Source organism: Penicillium argentinense, assembly GCF_028826775.1.
Source record: "Penicillium argentinense strain IBT 30761 chromosome Unknown utg000009l_segment0_segment0, whole genome shotgun sequence".
Classification (NCBI taxonomy): domain Eukaryota; kingdom Fungi; phylum Ascomycota; class Eurotiomycetes; order Eurotiales; family Aspergillaceae; genus Penicillium; species Penicillium argentinense.
The window spans coordinates 4,753,237-4,766,214 of record NW_026622668.1 but is presented as its reverse complement, the minus strand read 5'-3'; the positions used below and the strand labels follow the sequence as shown (position 1 = coordinate 4,766,214).

Sequence of the window (12,978 nt, the reverse complement as noted above, 5' to 3'; positions counted from 1 at the left end):
CAAGCTAATGTACAAGTAAAACCCAAGCGCCGTTATTTTCCCATAATCTTTCTGAGCTGGAAACACATATGCAAAGAAGATGCGACCAATTCTTGAGGGATCTAAATCAGGTATGCATCGAGCGTAAAGCAGATACCTCTCCAATCCATTTATTTTCCTTGTCGCTGCTTGTGCTTGGGGTTCTTCGAGCTAGACAGATAAGAGAGTATTAGTACAGGTATTGTATATCGAATCGGAAAAGGCTTGTATTGAGATAACTCACCAGATGATATAAACACGGTTCTTCCGACGGACCGGCTAAACAGTTTAGAGTCAGCAACCCGCACCACAAATACCAGCAAATATATCCAGCACAAGAAACATGTGCCGAAGAACGTAATATCATACCTTGCAACCGTCACAAAGCCGCTTAACAGAAGACCGAGTCTTCATTCCGCGGACCTGCTCAATCTGCCGGGAGGCACCAATAGTCGCCGCAACGGCATTTTTGCTCTGAGCCGAAGCACGCAACCTCGTCAGGCTGTTCTGGATCATGTGCGAGAAGGGCCGGAGGGAGGCGGCTCCGGGGAGAGATCGACGAGAGACGGAGGGGAGGAGCTGGCGGAGAGCCCCGGGGGCTCCAAGGACGGAGCGGAGCGAGAACATGACTGCGATTGTGGACGGTGGCTCCAAAAGGGATCTCGCGGCGCACGACCTTACGTTCTTGGACCGTTAGAACGTCGGGGTTGAATTGGCGATGCGGCGAGGTTGTTGCTCCCCGGGTGCTCGCGCCGAAGATTGTTGCGCGGCGGTCTGTTTTTCCGGGCCGGGTGGGTCTTGCAGGGAACTATATGAGAACTGTACCTACAAAGATCGGCCGGATTGTCCGCGCCTGATTTGTGCAGGATATTGATAATGTGAAAGAAGTAGATAAGAGCCAGTGTATTAGCATCGAAAGAGCTATCATACAATCGAAGAAAATGAAACTCCCAGTCTATAGTGGGACCAAACGCCAAGGGGGATGAAAGTACATCGAAATGGAGTTTGCACTTTAAGCCGCTGAAAACAGAAATCACTAGTCATCAACCATTTCCCTTTTTTAATGTCCAATCCAAATTCGCATTGAGTATTTATGAATTTCGTGCCAAACTACCTTAACTCCGGAGGAAAGTCTGGTAGGTGGGGGAATCGGTGTGCTCGCTGAACGGATAGCCCAGGTCACGAAGGAATGCCTCCAAATCATCCTTCTCGGCCAGTGGGCATTGGATACCAGCAAGGACCTTGCCAACGTCACCGCCATAGTTGCGGTAGTGGAAGAGAGAGATGTTCTGGTTGGGGCGGAGGGTGGTAAGGAACTTGGCAAGAGCGCCGGGTCGCTCGGGGAACTCGAACATGAACAGGCGCTCGTCGGCTACATCGGCGCGCCCACCGACGAGGAAGCGGACGTGGCGCTTGGCCAGCTCGTCGTCGCTCAGGTCGCGGACGGTCATGTTGGCCTTTTCGAGCTCCTCCATGATCTTAGCCAGGTCCTCACGGCCGGTCAGGGCGGACAGGGAAATACCCATAAGGACATCGGCGGAGTCCGCGCGAGCGAACCGGTAGCTGAAAGCAGTGACGGCGTGGGGCAGGATGACTTCGACCAGCTTGGCGAAGGCGCCGGGCTTCTCGGGGATCTTGACGCTGAGGAGAGCCTCCTTGCGCTCACCGAGGGCGGCACGCTCAGCGACGAAGCGCAGACGGTCGAAATCCATGTTGGCACCGGAGTTGATGGCGATCAGCTCGCGGTTGGTGTCGGGGCTAGGGTTCTGAGCAATGTACTTCTTCAGACCGGCCAGCGAAAGAGCACCGGCAGGCTCAACAACGGACCGAGTGTCCTCGAACACATCCTTGATAGCAGCGCAGATCTCATCGGTGGAGACCTGGATCATGCCATCAATAACCTCCCGGCTGACGCGGTAGGTCTCCTCGCCAGTCGACTTCACGGCAGCACCGTCAGCAAACAGACCGACCTCCTTCAAGAACACACGCTTGCCCTCGTCCAGAGACTGGGTCATGGCGTCGGCATCGTAGGCCTCAACACCAATGATCTTGACCTGCGGGGCAATGCGCTTGAGGTAAACGCCAATACCAGCAATCAGACCACCGCCGCCAACGCCGCAGAAGACGGCTTCCAGCTTGTCCAGGTTTGCCTGACGCAGCAGCTCCATACCGATGGTCCCTTGACCGGCAATGACATAGGGATCGTCGAAGGGCGGGATGTTGGTAAGGCCGTGTTGCTTCTCCAATCGGTGGGCTTCCTCCTTGGCGGCATCGAAGTCGTTTCCGTGGAGAACCACACTACCACCGAGGCGGGCAACGTTGAGATGCTTGATAGCGGGGGTACCCGAGGGCATCACAATGGTCGCGGGGATCTTAAGCTTGCGAGCCGAGAACGCAACACCTTGCGCATGGTTACCGGCCGAGCAGGCAATGACACCCTTCCAGCGCTGCTCATGGTTCAAATGGGCCATCTTGTTGTATGCGCCCCGAAGCTTGAAGCTGAAAACGGGAAGCAGATCCTCCCGCTTGAGCATCACTCGGCTCTCCAGACGGTTGCTGAGGTTGACGGCATGGTGCAGCGGGGTCTCTTCAATAACATCGTAAACGCGGGAAGTCAAGATCAATCGGAGATACTAGACGGAAAAGACTGTTTAGGAATTGCGAACGCAAATCGAAGGTAGACCGGCTATTTCTCACATCGGGATATCCATTAGGAAGCAGGAAATCATTCGGGATGCCCCAGTTGGGAGGCAAGCCGGGGATTCGCTCTGCCCGTTCGTTGGGGGGTGTCGGGGCGGCGCTGTATTCGGTCAAGGCGAGACTGCTCCTCTTGGGCGTGGTGGGCGTCACAACGCCGTTGGTGGCGGGCTCGTCGGACATGGCAATGCACAGATCCGGTAGACTCGAGGCGCGAGGGGGTTCAATTGCAGACAGAGATCACGGCGGGAAATTCTTCACCTCTGACTCTTTCTTTTTTCTGCGGGGGACCGTGATCGGAGCGCCTTATGTCATCAAACCTGGGCCAGAGCCCTAACAACTGCAGCTGTTCTAGCTTGTCTTGTAATTTATTTTTAAAATATGCTCTGCTATATTCGAGATCATTTTAATTTATCCTTCAAGGGTTCAACTGGCTGATACGTTATCTAGCGCTTTGTGACACCGTGGGCGAGCAGCAAGATTATCAAGTAGTTCAGAGGGAAGTAGATGGCGGTCAGGGGGCTTGCGTGCTTGCGTGCTTGCGGGCGGTCCGTACTAGTATCGCATTATGGTATGGCAGTCCAACTGATATTGACATAGGAATATTGATAAAAGAAAGACCCCTTCCCAATGAAATTGAAAACAATTCGTATCTAAAGTTGCTGTTTATTAGAAAATCGCAGTGTCGTATAGTTCTGACTGCCGCGTTTCATGACCGCGCTTAACAAACGAGAAAAACTCCGTTGCGCCGCGACGTCATGTTCGACCAAGCAACCCTCGCGCATCCCCCCGCAACCCGCCCACTCCTTCGTCAATCACGCCCGGGACACTCGTTCGCACAGCTAGCAAGGACCAAACAACCTCGTCTGCCCAAAATCAACTTTCTCAACCCTCAACCCCTCCGTACCGAACCCGAGCAGCCAGCTTGATTGCCAACTACCTCCCCGGCCGCATCGCACCAGACCAGAGCTCAAGCTTCCTGCTATAATGTCTGGCGACTCAGTTCCTTCGTCTTTTGACGATCACCCGTACGTCCCCCCCAGCTTCTCCGGGTACCCCGCGACACACCCTGTGACTGTGAACCGAGTACAGAGTGTCTGGCAAGAGAGCACCACCAGCTAACATAACTCCCAGCCAATTTACCGAGGAATCCGGTGTCGAAAAGTTCACCCGGCGCCTCAAGGAAGAACCTCTCATCCCGCTCGGTACGTCTACGAACATCCTACACTGACCTCCCACCGCAACACCTAACCCCCATCCACCAGGATGCGCCGCAACATGCTACGCCCTCTACCGCGCCTACCGCTCCATGAAAGCCGGCGACTCCGCCGAGATGAACCGCATGTTCCGCGCCCGTATCTACGCGCAGGCATTTACCCTGGTCGCTCTGGTCGCCGGCGGCATGTACTTCAAGACGGAGCGCCGGCAGCGACGCGAATTCGAGAAAGCGGTCGAGGAGCGCAAGTCGCAGGAGAAGCGCGACGCGTGGCTGCGCGAGCTGGAGATCCGTGACAAGGAAGACCGTGAGTGGAGAGAGCGCCATGCGGCTATTGAGGCGGCTGCGAAAGAGGGCAAGAAGCCCTCCGAGCCTGATGCAGCGCGCGCGGCGATCGAACCTGCGGATGAGAAGAGCGTTGGGGTGTTGGATGCTGTTAAGGCTTTGTTGGCGAGTCGCTCGTAAACGTGGACTCGAAATCGCGGAAAGACCAACTCAGATCAGTAGTGATGAGACTTTTGCACGTGTAAAACACTAAGCGATGCCATGATTCTCTTTGTTGTATTATTTGTACATAGATATGCCAATCTCCGCCATGCATACTTGTTTTAATTTTTCTAAAATCATGTTGTTCGTTGTTCAGGTTGATGCCACTGGTAGATCGTGAGGGGGATTACTTTAGCTTGAGTCATGAGTTCATTGTTTTGTCATTTTCATGTGCATCCTGTAGATCGTGGCTTCTCGGAGCGTGATTTTCGCGCTGCGCGATATATCGGAATGTAGAAGATTGAAGGATGCATCGCTTACACTATATTATGCGACAATACTATACATGGACTGCAGAAATTCCATTGAGAAAATTCGATCGGGTTCAACGCCTCCGTTCTCCGTGACAGCTGTGGTGGTCGGAGGGCCCGTCGAAGGATCTGCGCGCCGTCGCCCGTTTGGGGCGAGCCTCGGACGTGCATGTGAGATCGTCAACTGGCGTCATCCCTGGTAGAGTTCGCCCTACTGCCAACTTCAAAGGTAGGCTGAAAAATGCGCTGCCACGAAAAATGCAGCCGCAAGCAAACCCCGACCATGCAAATGCGAGCCCTTTGAATACCATCAGAGAGAGGTGGTCAAGACAGACATCTGTGATCACAGTACCCCGGGATGTCTCCGGATTGATATCGGCGTGCCGAGGTGGTTCCGTCCTGAAAGCCGGAGCAAACCCACATCAATGGTTCGATCCTCGAAAGCTTTTGTACGCCGAGCCATTGGCCCAATGGGAACAGGCGCGCATGCCCCTGTCGGTATGCTGCGATCCACCTGTGCATCGGGTGGTTTCCGCAAGCCCTGCAGGGTCAGGCTAGGGTCCTGCGTTTGCCCCGTGTCCGACTCCGAGGCACTATGTGATTTACCATGACGTCTCGCCACGGTTCAGAGGCCTCGGTCGAGTAGGGATCGATTGCCCTAGTCAGGTCCTGGAAAATTAAGATTTTTCGCCGGCTGCCACTATATAGTTCTGTGGACACCCCGATGGGCAGCGGTGGATCTGATTTCCTCTCCATCTCACAGCCACCCACCTTATCCAGACAGTATTCCTGGCCTGAACTGAGCTACTGCAGCGAAGCACGAGAAATCTCAATCATCCCCTACATATACACCTGCATCAAGCATACACAAGCCGCCATGTTGTCTTGGGTCTACCCCGTCCGGATCGTCCAGGCCATATTTGCCCTGGCGACCATCGGCTTGAGCGCATATGGTTCGTCGCAACCTCCATTTTGTTCTCGACTAGCTTGCTAACTCAACAAAAGTCATCGGCACCCTCTACGACACCTGGTCCTTCTCCAACACCATCTACTACATGCTCTTCAATGGCTGCTGGACCACCGTCGTCGCCGTCCCCTACCTCGGCCTGGCCCCGTTGTGGCTACCTCGCATCTCGCATGAGTGGGTCATCCCCGCCGTCGAGGTTGTCACCATGTGTCTCTGGCTGAGCGGCTGGATTGCCCTCGCCGCCATGATCCCCAAGCCCGGCTCCTGCAACTACCCCAGCTGCCACGGTCTGCAGGCACTGATTGTCGTTGCGGCCGTTGAGTGGTGAGTTAATTACACCACATTGGAAGTAATGTTCAAAAGCTAATATATAAAAAGGGCCCTGTTCCTCTTCACCAATGCCTTCGCCCTGCTGGACGTCAAGAACTCGCGCTACAACCGCAAGCACCACCAGGAGCAGCAGCAGCAGCCTCCCGTCTCGGAAGTCACCAGCACCTCCGAGGTGACCAGTGCCCCTGAAGAAGTCTAATGTTGTTATTCCGAGTTGTTGAATTACCCATACCAAACTATACCCTAATTGGCGTCTTGAAAACGTGATATTTCTGTCCTTTCCTTAATACCCCGGCGCTTTGATGCACGATATGACGACATGGAATTCTGTGCTAGTCTGGAATGGCTGGCATGATGATTGTCTCCACTTTTACTGTGATCATTGTTTGACGATTCGACGTTTATTTAATTCTTTAATCGAATGTCTAATGATAATTGGATGACTGTGAAGCTTGGCTTGATGGTCAGCACCTTATGCATTCGTTGTATTCAGTTGGGATTGGTATTTGGGACGTATTTGGTATTGCGATAGCAATTCCCACGAGTGTGTTCAAAATAAACGTAATGAGCGTCGTATCCTACACATAGTGTTCAAGCAAAAATTACTGCCAAGACTTGACTTGCTTGGTGAAGAATGTGAGACTCGTCAATTCATCGTCAAAGATCATCTCTCATATAACCAGGCTGAAGTCACCGAAATAACTAGAGTAAAGACTGCATGGTCTACTGATATTTATTCACAAGAAGAGGAAGAAGAAGAGGAAGGAAAAGAGAGAAGAAATCAGAAAAAAAAAATTTAAAGAAGCTAGATTGCAACAAAAGTAAACCAACGGCAAAAATGCCCTCCGAACGTGACAAAACGCTGATCAAAACCAGGCATTGGAAACCGAAACCCAATCAAACTGCACAGCTACCCCATCAAAAAACCCACACGTACCATAGATCTACCCAAGATCCATTTCAACCCCAAACTGACTCAACTGCGGCATAAGCTTCGCCGCCACAGGCGAGTCTCCGCTCGAGCAGCCTCTCTCATGAAAAGTGAGAACCTCCGAGTACATGATCATCTTCCACATGTCGGCAGGAAGATCTGCCTCGAGGAATTCCCAGTCACAGCGTTCTGTTGCGATGGGCTCGTCGTCGGGATCGTGGTAGGGAGCTAGGTATTGCGAGAGGAGGCATTCGGCTGCTGTTATTCGTTCTTCTGGGTCTAGTTGGAGCATTTTGTCGAGGAGGGTTATTGCTATTTTGATAAACTGTTAGCTTACATTGATGGGTGAGACACGGGTGTTGGATAGGCGAACCTTTGCTGGTTGCCATGGGCATTATGTTCGATAGTGGTTGTCGCGGTTTCTTGGGGAGGGATTGGAGGAAGTGGAGAGTCTATCATCGTTAGTTCTGATATCATGAACTCGCTTAAACAAGTCCGCTGGTACGGAAACACCCACAGTCTCACTGGTGATACTATTGATAACGTTCTCCGGCGGACTTCCGAGTGTCTGCGTAATCACCATAAATTGATTGATATGATTCTTTCCCGGGAAGATCGGATGGCCGAGAATCATTTCTGCGAATATACAGCCCGCGCTCCATATATCGACTTTCTCGTTATACCGTCGCCATGTGAGCATAATTTCGGGGGCGCGGTAGTATCGTGTCGAGACGTAGCCAGTCATTTGTGGATCTTGGACACGGGCGAGGCCGAAGTCGCATATTTTCAGATCGCAATTTTCGTTGATTAGAATATTGCTCGGTTTGAGGTCGCGGTGGACGACACCAGCCGAGTGGACGTATTTGAGGCCGCGCTGTTGGTGTATAGTTCTAGTCATTGTGATCTGTTGGGGTTTGGTGTTCGGTTGAGGGTCATACCAGAATTTGGTACATGAAATATTGGGTGAATTGCTCATCCACTTTCTTCGTTTTGAGAAGCGTGTGGAGGTCTGTTGCCATGAGGTCTGTGACGAGGTATCTGTGTCGATCAGCCAGGGTCGCAATCAAGCGGTCAGAGTGCTCCCAGTGCGACACTGGCGCGGGATATTGGATACTCACATATCCTCTGACGGCGAGATGAATACATCTTTCAGGTGGATAAGCTTAAACTTGTTAGGCTTCAGCATTTTAACGGGTGATGAAGACAAACATTCTCGTGCTGCAATTGTTTCAGAAGCTTGACCTCGCGATACATATGTTTGGCAAGGTAGTCCGTTTTGAACGGTTCGGACAATTTCTTGACGGCAACCGTCTGGTTACAGATATTGTCCTTTGCCGAGCTGTTTCTCGTCAATCTTACTGTCGCATTATTTTCTAAGTATGCGATCGCATCGCAAAGCTTCATACCAAACGAGGCCCGAAATGCCCATTCCCACAGGGAGCAACTCGGAGTATCTAAGTCGGTGTTAGTCAGCGGTTCGAGCTCGCGATTGGTCACACATGAAAGCATAAGCTCACCTTTCGGTGATTTCGAATAGAGACCCCATAATGGTATGCTTTGTGAACAGGGAAATTTCCTGGCCAGGGGTTGGCGTCGAGCGGCCTATGGTATTCGACATGATGAGTGCGCAGACATGGATCGAGCGTCGACAGCCAGAAATCGCTCAAAATTTTCGCGCTGAATAAGAGCCGCGGACATCTCGAATAACAGGTGGCGAACGACAGGCGCGCAGAAATGTGGTTTATAATGGGATGTGTTATGATCTCCACACGGGAATGGGCTTGGTGGCGATGGCTGCTCTCTTACATCAGCGGCTGCGGTCATGGGCTTTGTCTCCACGAGATCCACACATTTCCCATACTCCCACTTGCCCTGCAGCCCATAGCGATTCACCTTCGTTCGACCGCATTCTACAGCCCCACGATCGCCGATACTCCTTACCTTGACTGGCCGGTGATCTCTGCCTCACGAATCGACGCGCATTGCCTTGCAGCGGCGCCCCGCGCCTTTCGAGCGCATGGTGGATCAATTGATGGATATTGAATCCGGACAATGTGAATGGCCCACCCACTCAATTCATAGTGTGCGGGCTGTCCAGATGTATCATTTTACGTCTTTAAAAAAAAAAAAGGAAGGGCAGAGATGGGAGCACACGATTAGATGAATTGGTTTGGAGGGGGGGTGGTGGAACGGCATATCAGGTTGCGAGATTATCTTTGGACGCATCGTCCATGCGCAAGACCGGCAGAGAAAATTAACGTCGACCCAAGCTCCGGACGGGACATACATTGTGAAGCTTTCCATTTGCGAATATTTGGTTAAGCTAAAGCTATGGCGTGGGGGGTGGGACCGAGGCCAGCTCAAGCTCCCGTCGTGTCGTCATAAGATCAAGCAGATACCCAATCCGTCCGCCAAACGCCAAACACCAGAAAGATAATCCCACATAAACACACACTCCTTTTCATGACCATCAGGTGAAACAGATCAAATATTGTCCACATTAATAAACCGATCAAACCCAAAGTCTGATACCCCGTCATATGCCCCATCGAAAAGGGCAGGATCCGTAAGGAAGGACCCGGAGACATCTGGCAAAGGCTCTGGTTTAAGCTCCATCTCCAGCCCGTTTTCCGCCGATCCATCCGAGAAGCTCTGAGACGAGTACGCTGGCGACGACAGCCGCCTCTGCTCGGGGCTGACGCTCGTGCTGAGCGCGTTCTCGGCCATTTTCGCGAGCTGTTGGTTGATGTGTTGGTCGTTGCAGGTGGCGTGGGCAAAGATGGAGTTCTTGAGCTGCCAGATCTCTTCGCGGAGGTTGTTCACTTCGGCGACGAGCGAGTCGTGGCGCGCGGTCTCGTCGTGCAGCGTGTTTTGCACTTGCTGATGTTCACGCTTCTTCTTTTGTCGGCACTTGTTGGCCGCGATGCGGTTTCGCTCAAGGTGCTTCGCCCGGTCGGGGGTGAGGCGCTGGCTCTGGTCGCGAGGCATTGCTTCGGTATAGAAATATTGCAGTGTAGAGAAGAGCAGTGGATTCGAGATGGGCATGCGATCGGTAGATCGCTTGCGAGACTCTTTTAATTTAGTCGAGTCTGTCGCGTGGTGGTGTGATAGCGCAGCAGTTTAGAAGAGATGAGTCGCGCTCAATATAACGTAGCAACGTAGATTAAAAAATATGGGGTCAAGACAATCGCATTAGAATCAAACAAAGTATATCCGCAAGCAGGGGAAACCTTCTCCCATTTTATCTCTGCGTTTCCATCGAAACACGAAAGTAGCTGGGGGAGGATACGTCACCATATCAAGATTGCAGCTGGCCAGGGTCCTCGTCTCAAAACGGGCGACAGAAACCGGGGTCTCGCCACCGGCGGGGAACGAAGTAGCAGATTCGACCGAACTGACCGATGCAAGTGCGAAATCGAGACAGCCGGGGAGAACAAGTGAGAAGTCGCGGGCCAAGTCTATCTGCGCACTACACGCTACGAGTGGACGGGCGCCGGAGCCGCTAGCGATGCTCCAGGTAAATCCCGTCGAGGACGGGGCGGAATAGCAGTGTTTAACTGGAATGGAGGGACGTGCTTTAGCTGGTAACTGGAACTGCGGGGCACGGCTCAAAAGCCAGCCCATAGGAACGCTTGCCAGCGGCAGGTGCAGCAGACCCCGTGATTTGGGGCAAGTGATGACGAGCAGAGCCAGTGGCGAATTCTTTTCTTCAGAGACGAGTACTTTTCGCAGGATCTGTAGGGCTCTGTTCAAACACCGGTCTAGAACAGGGGCCGGCCTTGATTTGCATGATCAATGGAGTGAGTGGATGATGTCATGGCTGGGATGTGGTATCTTATCCTGAAAAACCAGGCCGATCACCCAGCTCAGCTCCCACTGAATGGGAATAGGTCGGGATTGTTCATCCGTACACGCAAGCAGTCGTTTCAATTGATTAACTCGGAACGGGCGTGGTTGAGTGATCAAATCTTGTTGGGAAATCCCTTGCTACACTAAACACGGCCGGGATTACTTCTAGCGCCGACCTCAGCCGGGACAAAGCATGATACATTTTCGACAGTCACAAAGAGAAGTTGTAGTCAATTGGTCCCAGATAGCTAGCAAAGAATAATGATACTTGCGACCTTTCGGAAAATACGATGCCCGTTCCAATGCTATAATAGCAGCGTGGACCACTCATCCACCGCTATTTCGATGCCCTCCGCCAAAAGCCAAAATGCTGTCCCAACAAGGAACCACGAATTGAATATCTCCCCGATATATCAAGTCAACTTCCTTGTGGGCGGTGTTCCATTGTTGCTAGGGAAAGTGGGGCAGGGTGGGGAGGGAACAACTGTAACAGGCTGCATCTTTCCGCCATTTTACCCCTGTTGCAGTTTCACAAGCAGTCATAGGACCATCGACTCCTAAAGTCTCCAATGCACACGTCGTCTTCCTCGTACAATGTGTTGCAAAGGCCCACATAATGGTCGCGGACAAGAACAAGTTCTTGTAAGGCGTTCTGTTTCCTCTTATCTAACTGTTGTGAGAGGTCGATCAACCGTTCGAACTTCATGACGCCCATCAGATGTCGGATTCTGGCAGCTTGCATTGGCGTCAATACTTCCAGCATATCTGCGGTAAGGAAGGTGTTCAGTCTGTTGAAAGCATCGGCCACGATGCCAAGTTCCAAAACAATTTCACATAGGTCTTGGATTCCCCTGTCGAGTTTGTTGCCGAAGCAGTTGGCTGGGCGCTTAAAGCCGGTTTGATGAATCTTGCGACGGCGCTTACGTCCATGAACCGCTTGGCTTTGACGGGCGTGGCGTGCAAATTGCGTCTATGGACGGCAATCCGAGAGGGTTTCTAACCTTTATCCATGTAAACCTGCTCCCGCATTACTGGTGATGTTTTCCGCATATAGTCAACGGTCGTCAGGTCGAGGCGTGTGATGTCGAGGTCGGGTATCATGGCTTGGGGTAGCTGTGCGAGGCTATCCATGTCCAGAATTTGCCATACCATCATTTATGGGCCCAGGATCGTGTGGATTTCAGTGTTCCGTTGGACGTAGCAGCGGATGAAATCTGTGACGAGGAGAATTGACCTGCGCCAGCTGTGTAGTGGCCTGGCGACCTGGATATTGGTATTTTGATCTTCGACTTGAAGTGTACTGGACATTTACAGTTCGGCGCCGGGTCGGATGAGATTTTTCAGCCACGGGATGGCCAATCCAGATCTGCGATCTTTTCTCGCCTGCCTGCGCACTGTACCTAGGTTTCGTGACCTTATACCCCGCAAAGAGCAGATCTCGTCAATACCTGGGTTGTTTGTTTCGAGTGCCATATCCGGGGATCATTGAATTGGCGGAAAGTTGAGCATCAAACAGATTATGAACCTGCGTGTCGGATATTCGCTGAGTATCTGAGACTCTGCGAAGGATAAATCGCTGATCTTTGTCGAAGTTTTTGCCACAGAGTAACATAGTCTTCCCTGGATTGATACATATGTGAGCTGTCATGCTCTCAACACCTTTCCCTGCCGTAAAGCACAGGGAGTCAGAGAGGTAGATGAGTCAAACATACTGGCAGTGTTGTGTTTTGTACCTAGGTACCGTCAACGAAGTCCAGCACACCTTATCCTCCTGATGTGAGAGAAGGGCGTTTGATGTTTGTAGGAAACTTTCAGCACAAAAAACTAAAGAACTCTTTGTTTGAAGTGCAGTCATTTGATCAACCCTCATCATCCTCCAGCTTCATCCTTCATTCTCTCTCCCACTACTCTCACTACCTTCGCTCAACTTTCACTCAGTCCCCACCCTCCTTAATTTTCTGACAATGAATATCGGCTACCCAAAAGCCATCTTCCCAAAATGAAGTCGCCGGCATGAACCTCCAAAGTTAACGAAATCCATGCGAAAACAATCAATTTCCGCCAAAGTAAAAGTGAACTTGGTCTTCGGCCATCATGAACTTCCGAATTGCTGAACCAAATCGACCGTGTCCGCGCGAACGGGGTGTGCGAGCACATCACGTTGGCCGCAGAT

General features: G+C 51.9%; 7 protein-coding genes across 7 annotated transcripts; 2 read left to right on the top strand and 5 right to left on the bottom strand.

Annotated features, from left to right (window-relative positions):
* Positions 1 to 149: 149 nt before the first annotated feature.
* N7532_009359 (50S ribosomal protein L36) lies at positions 150 to 645 on the bottom strand (the record flags this gene model as incomplete). Its single annotated transcript, XM_056621850.1, has 3 exons — positions 150 to 189; positions 263 to 297; positions 388 to 645. The coding sequence occupies 3 exons, from the start codon at positions 643 to 645 to the stop codon at positions 150 to 152; spliced, it is 333 nt and encodes a 110-aa protein (XP_056472656.1).
* A 488-nt stretch (positions 646 to 1,133) lies between these two features.
* Positions 1,134 to 2,898, bottom strand: N7532_009358 (threonine dehydratase, biosynthetic; the record flags this gene model as incomplete). Its single annotated transcript, XM_056621849.1, has 2 exons — positions 1,134 to 2,651; positions 2,716 to 2,898. The coding sequence occupies 2 exons, from the start codon at positions 2,896 to 2,898 to the stop codon at positions 1,134 to 1,136; spliced, it is 1,701 nt and encodes a 566-aa protein (XP_056472655.1).
* An 804-nt stretch (positions 2,899 to 3,702) lies between these two features.
* On the top strand, positions 3,703 to 4,396 carry rcf1 (respiratory supercomplex assembly factor RCF1; the record flags this gene model as incomplete). Its single annotated transcript, XM_056621848.1, has 3 exons — positions 3,703 to 3,767; positions 3,850 to 3,920; positions 3,981 to 4,396. The coding sequence occupies 3 exons, from the start codon at positions 3,703 to 3,705 to the stop codon at positions 4,394 to 4,396; spliced, it is 552 nt and encodes a 183-aa protein (XP_056472654.1).
* Positions 4,397 to 5,605: 1,209 nt separating this feature from the next.
* Positions 5,606 to 6,224, top strand: N7532_009356 (MARVEL domain-containing protein; the record flags this gene model as incomplete). Its single annotated transcript, XM_056621847.1, has 3 exons — positions 5,606 to 5,681; positions 5,734 to 6,019; positions 6,074 to 6,224. 3 exons carry the CDS (start codon positions 5,606 to 5,608, stop codon positions 6,222 to 6,224), a joined length of 513 nt encoding a protein of 170 aa, XP_056472653.1.
* A 745-nt stretch (positions 6,225 to 6,969) lies between these two features.
* N7532_009355 (uncharacterized protein) lies at positions 6,970 to 8,574 on the bottom strand (the record flags this gene model as incomplete). The annotated part of the gene is made up of 8 exons (XM_056621846.1): positions 6,970 to 7,268; positions 7,330 to 7,408; positions 7,474 to 7,830; positions 7,895 to 7,994; positions 8,075 to 8,118; positions 8,166 to 8,295; positions 8,363 to 8,410; positions 8,474 to 8,574. 8 exons carry the CDS (start codon positions 8,572 to 8,574, stop codon positions 6,970 to 6,972), a joined length of 1,158 nt encoding a protein of 385 aa, XP_056472652.1.
* Positions 8,575 to 9,440: 866 nt separating this feature from the next.
* On the bottom strand, positions 9,441 to 9,944 carry N7532_009354 (bZIP transcription factor; the record flags this gene model as incomplete). The annotated part of the gene is made up of 1 exon (XM_056621845.1): positions 9,441 to 9,944. One exon carries the CDS (start codon positions 9,942 to 9,944, stop codon positions 9,441 to 9,443), a length of 504 nt encoding a protein of 167 aa, XP_056472651.1.
* A 1,390-nt stretch (positions 9,945 to 11,334) lies between these two features.
* N7532_009353 (uncharacterized protein) lies at positions 11,335 to 11,960 on the bottom strand (the record flags this gene model as incomplete). The annotated part of the gene is made up of 2 exons (XM_056621844.1): positions 11,335 to 11,684; positions 11,807 to 11,960. 2 exons carry the CDS (start codon positions 11,958 to 11,960, stop codon positions 11,335 to 11,337), a joined length of 504 nt encoding a protein of 167 aa, XP_056472650.1.
* Between the last annotated feature and the right edge of the window lie 1,018 nt (positions 11,961 to 12,978).